Source organism: Anguilla anguilla, chromosome 2, assembly GCF_013347855.1.
Source record: "Anguilla anguilla isolate fAngAng1 chromosome 2, fAngAng1.pri, whole genome shotgun sequence".
Classification (NCBI taxonomy): domain Eukaryota; kingdom Metazoa; phylum Chordata; class Actinopteri; order Anguilliformes; family Anguillidae; genus Anguilla; species Anguilla anguilla.
The window spans coordinates 73585213-73590669 of record NC_049202.1 but is presented as its reverse complement, the minus strand read 5'-3'; the positions used below and the strand labels follow the sequence as shown (position 1 = coordinate 73590669).

The 5457-nt window shown below is 51.2% G+C and overlaps 1 protein-coding gene across 1 annotated transcript; it reads right to left on the bottom strand.

The window, feature by feature from the left end:
* Positions 1-293: 293 nt before the first annotated feature.
* On the bottom strand, positions 294-2029 carry LOC118221583 (somatostatin receptor type 5). The gene is made up of 2 exons (XM_035406794.1): positions 788-2029; positions 294-733 (listed from the first exon to the last, which is right to left on the bottom strand). Exons 1-2 carry the CDS (start codon positions 1643-1645, stop codon positions 488-490), a joined length of 1104 nt encoding a protein of 367 aa, XP_035262685.1. The 5' UTR covers positions 1646-2029; the 3' UTR covers positions 294-487.
* Between the last annotated feature and the right edge of the window lie 3428 nt (positions 2030-5457).

Sequence of the window (5457 nt, the reverse complement as noted above, 5' to 3'; positions counted from 1 at the left end):
ATGTCGAGTAAATGTGCTGCCAGATGTATGTGTCAGTGTGTATGTGTGTGTGTGCGTGCGTGTGTGTGTGTGTGGTGTAAAAACTGAGGGAGTAATTAACTGCAATAAAAATGAACAAAAGCCTCATTGATCAATACTGCTTCATAAAAATCATGAAAACTGTACAAATCCCCAATTGAAAAGTCCCCATATAACGCGAATGCCTTTTTTTCAGATTAATGGACTGCACTTTCATTACCTGATTTCACTGAGTTGAATCGGAATTAACCCCCCCCCCCCAAACAGCCCATAAACATACATAATAATCACAACCGCACCATCAGACCAGGGAAAACACAATGGATGGTCCAATAGCCTAGTGGGGGTGGGGTTAATGAACTTCTTTCAGAGACCCACCTCACTCCTGGGGGAGTCCCCATGGCTAGGGGAGGATGTGGCTTTTTGGGGGGAGGTCGTGGGTGGGGGAGGGGGGGCAGACTCACCCCCGCTACACCTCGCTCCTCCCGTCGGTGCTGTCCCGCAGGTCGTATCCCTCGGTGACGACGTCGCCGTCGTGGCAACCCTCCGGCGGCGGGAGGGTCTTGGGGCAGAGGAGCGCGCGGAAGTGCGCGCGGAAGGTTTCGGAGAGGCAGGCGTAGAGGATGGGGTTGGCGCAGCTCCAGGAGTAGGAGAACAGCACCACGAACTCGAAGCCGCGGGCGAAGGTTAGCGCGGCGGCGGGCGCGTCAGCCACCTCCTCCCCGCCCCCCGCGTCCCCGCCCCCCGCCTCCCCGCCCCCCCCCGCGGCCCGCGTCAGGGCGCAGAAGTTGAGCACGTAGAAGGGCAGCCAGCAGACGGCGAACGCCAGCACCACCGCCACCACCATCCGGGTCACCTGCTGCTCCTGCCGCTGGCTCTCGGGGCTCCGGACCCACCCGCCGCCGTCGCCGCGGCAACCGCGCCGGCGCCGCCTCAGGGCGGCCAGCAGCGCGCCGTAGGCCACGGTCATGACCGCGAAGGGCAGGGCGAAGCCCAGGACGAAGGTGTAGGCGAGGAAGACCACCCACCAGGCCTCGGCGGCGGCGGCGGTGGCGGCGGGCGGCGGCTCCACCGTGCACAGCCCGCTGGCGGCCGAGAAGCGCAGCGCCATGGGCAGCACGGGCGCCAGCGAGAGCAGCCACAGGCACGCCGCCACCGCCTTGGCCCGCCGCGGTGTGCGCCAGCCCGCCCAGCGGCCCGCGCCCGGGCCCAGCGCCAGGCAGCGGTCCACGCTCATGGCCGTCAGGCAGAAGACGCTGGTGAACTGGTTGACCCCGTCCAGCGCCATGACGGCCTTGCAGGCGGCCTCGCCGAACGGCCAGCTGCTGCGGAAGTTCTGCACCGCCACGAAGGGCAGCCCCGCCATGAACAGCCCGTCCGCCAGCGCCAGGTTGAAGATGTAGACGGTGGCGGCGCTGCCCAGGCGGTCCAGCTTCAGCGTGGCCGCCATCACCAGGCCGTTGCCGCCCAGCCCCACCACGCACACCACCAGGTACAGCGCCGCCATCACCACCCGGAACCCCGACACCCCGGCTTCACTGCTCTCGTCCTCGTCCGCGAAGCCGACCGTGGGGTCCGCAGCAATCCCAGTGTTGTACAAACCCTCCGGTGCAAAGGGAGAGGCCATTTTCTTTTTCAATTATTATTATTTTTTTTTTTTGGGAACCTTGCTATACCAACAGCAGCAAGAAGCAACGAAGAAACCAGATTATAAATCCGGAAAAGCTGAAAACTTGGGGAGAAAAAAATTAAAATTTTATAAATGCCAGTGAGTTCAGTGTACTTCTACGGTTTGATGTTGGCCTCCCAAAACAAATATCCTAACGCATCCATTTTGACAAAAAACAAACAAAAAACAAAAAAATCCAGTTGTGCATACGTGTAAGTATTAACCAAGTCAGGGGGAAAAAATACGAGGACTTTTAAGATCCGGTTAAAAAAAACCGAACAATCTTTTCAAATCCTTGAAGCACAGACGTCCACCAAAGAAGTGTGTCCTCTCTCTTCTTTAAAGCCGAGTCTTGTGCCCCAACCGCGTGTGTGTGTCAGACGAATAGAGACAGCCCCCCCCCCCCCAACCTCCACCTCCAACCCCCCGGCCCCCCCCCCGGGGGGTCTGTTCCTCCGATAAGACCAGAGCCCCCCCCCCCTAATTCCTTTGCACTGAGGTTATGTGGTTTCCAAGGTGCAGATGGTTCTCCTTCTGTTACGATACTTTTGTTTTCATAACTAAACATTCTCCTCAAGAACACTTTCCAACTCCCACCCTGCCTGACCCCCCCCCCCCCCCACGCTTTGGACCGACCGACTTCACCCCCCTGGAGTTCGGTTTCTGGGGAAGAGGAGGGGGGGGGGGCTGAAGTGGGAGTCTATACCCATCCATCTAACAAGACTGCTGTTTGGGGAGGGGTGGGGGTTGGTGGTGTTACTTGGAAAATTTTTAAATACTTGAAAAAAAAAAAAGCCTTGGGTTTGTGACTGCTATATTGTTTTTAATATTCCATTCATTCATTTGTTCAGTCATTCATTCATTCATTCATTCTTTGGTATTCTGGCAAAGCGAAACACTTCCCTGGCTCCTGGAATGCGTTGGATAGTACAAAGGGGAGTGATTGATCACCTGTCCCTGTTCCACTCAGATACACATTGCTGGAATATTCCGAGCGACCAGGAACCAGCACCACTCAAACAATGTGGGCCGGTCAAGGACACGAGGCAGCAGAAAAGATCTGGAGATGCTCACCTGCCTGGAGTTATCCTCTGTCTGATGAAGATGAAGAAAACGTCTGGAGGAAGAGACAGGGGCACGGGGCTTCTCCAAGGCCTGCACTGCCTAAAACTCCAGGCCACCTTTTACCTCTGAACATTTTACTGAAGCAGTGCCTTTATGGAACTCCGTAAAAACCAGGACATGTCTTTGTAGTCCTGGTGCCTGATAAAGTTGCTAGTTAAAGTAGTCCCGGAGGTACAGGAGGTGGAGGGGGTTCTCCTTAGGTAGGCATTCATAAATCACTCTAATAAATGCAACACAGGAAAAAACACATTTCTCTCCCTCTCTCTGTCGCTCTCTCCCTCTGTCTCTCCCTCTCTCTCTCTCCCTCTCTCTGTCTCTCTCTCTGCCTCTGTCTCTCTCTCTCTCTCTCTCCCTCTCTCTGTCTCTCCCTCTGTCTCTCCCTCTCTCTCTCTCCCTCTCTCTGTCTCTCTCTCTGTCTCTCTCTCCCTCTCTCTGTCTCTCTCGCTCTCTCTCTGTCTCTCTCTCTCTCTCTCTCTCTGTCTCTCTCTCTCTCTCCCTCTCTCTCTCTCTCTGTGCACACAGCACCTTTAGTCGTTAAATCTCCTTTTTACTGCCGGAGCGAGACTTCCCTGGGACAGACCCCCTGCAGCTCTCCTCTGCTGTCCAGAAGGCTTGTTTGTCATACCAGAGGTTTTTGGCGGGAGGGGGGGGGGATGGAGTTTGTGGTGGGGGGGGGGGGGGGGGGGGGTGGCGTTTTTGGTTTTGGTGGTCGCTGACCGAAAGGGCAGCCGTGCTGGGGCTCCACCCGAGACACACGGGGTGGCCACTTGGGGGACGATGGTTTGGACCAGCAGTAGCCCGGGCCTTAACGGATCGCTCTTTAATGCAAAAGCCACCACAGTGTGTGTGTGTGTGTGTGTGTGTGCAGGTTCCTGTTTCCACCAGTTTGTCTGGCTCAGTTAGCTAATTATCTCTGTACACCAATGTCAGATAACTTAGACTGCTATAATAATAATAATAATAATAATAATGATAATAATAACCCTGTGGAAAATTCCATGTTTAATAAGCCTAAAATGGTCCAGCTGGTTTAAGCTGTGTTTTCAACACTTCTAGCTGGTTTTTAGCCGGCTGGCCAGTGGTTTGCTAGCTGAGCACCCTAAAGTCCACCATTTTGGGCACCAGCTTACTCTAAAAGCTTAACCAGCTTTTGACCAGCCACAGACCAGCTATGACCAGCTAGAAGTGTCCAAAACACAGCTTGGAAACCAGTTTGGAATCCCAATCCCTACTGATTTTCTTCAGTAGGGAATCCCATACAGTCACAAAGGGTCAATTGCAGTGCGCTTAGCTGAAGTTTAAAGATCAGGTTTAAACCTGGACCACAGAAGTGCGCTACAGCTAGAACAGCTAACCGTTATTGATTTGGATAGCCGATCCAGTTGTAATGCAGTTCAGCAGTCAAGGGGTTTAAACCTGAGGTACACTGCTGCTATTCATGCATACCAATGCAATTAATACAAGTGTTCTCCGAACCCCAAACACCCACAATATCAGCTGATTTACATTAACCAGTGAGAAAATACATCTATGTTATAGCCGATGTCAGGTTAGTTCTTCTGGCCTATACTACCTTCCCTGAAATTGTTTTGTTGTTGACACAAAGCAGCTTTTAAAACACAAAGCAGTTTAAAAAGTAGGCAAGCTCTCACTGACAAGGCTGCCCCACAAATACAACCGCGCATTCAATTCAACGTATTGATACTACAATTTTACACCAAATTACCGGGGTTTAAAATCGATTCAAAAAAAGAAAGAAAAACATTGATTTCTCTCTTTGCTTTCTCTGTGATATCCGGTCTATGCGCGATGATTCTCCGTCCTTACATTCAAGCAACGATTTTAACTGTTGTATTTTTCAGTTAAGGACAAAAGCACCGTCGTGGGTGAAGTTAGAACCACTTCTCGCACCAATGCCAGGAATGATACTAGCCAAACATCCGCTAGTAAAATAGTACCGACAAAAATTAGCTGTTAAAAATGACCTTCACAAAGATCGAATAAGCATATTCTTCTGTATTACATTTCCGACACAAAGGATTTTAAACTTCAGATAAAGTTGTATTTGTAGATTATGGACTGAAGTACACAGATTAAAACGTGTTCAGGGACCCCAAGACGAAGAATCCTGACAATGGTGTAGTCGCTTATTCTAAACTGTAATGTAAACGATTAATTTGCATAAGTATATGGGTAAGAAATATCACAAAACTGGCGTCATCGTGGTACCTAAATATCTGCTTTGTTCATAATAAACAGTACAGTAAGTCCATATACAATTTATACCAATACTCCTCAATTTATACCAATACTCCTTATACCCGATTTATACTAATACTGAAAAATTTGAAGCAGTTTGCGCATTTGCACACTAGCTACTCGTTCATTGACAGGCAAGAAAATTTACAATCTGGCATTTAACAGCCGCTCTTGTGCAGTCAGTGAGCAACGTTAGTCTCTGACTCCGTCTCTGAGTTTCGGTAGTTCCATAAAAATCTGCTAAGATTTCCAACTTCTCACCACGAAACGGTCGGGCGGCTTCAATGCAAGTTTGGTCATCCAACTGCACACCAAGAAAGTCCACATGGCGATCGGTGGGACCGCGTTTAGCCAATAGAAGGTCAGGAGAGGCGGGGCGAAGCAAG

Bases quoted from the DNA above. Each gene is read 5' to 3' on its own strand.
- LOC118221583 (XM_035406794.1), bottom strand. From the start codon at position 1,645: ATGGCCTCTCCCTTTGCACCGGAGGGTTTGTACAACACTGGGATTGCT. The intron at 734-787 runs GCCGCGGGGGGG...GGCGGGGAGGAG, and splicing joins ACTTCTGCGCCCTGACGCGG to GTGGCTGACGCGCCCGCCGC.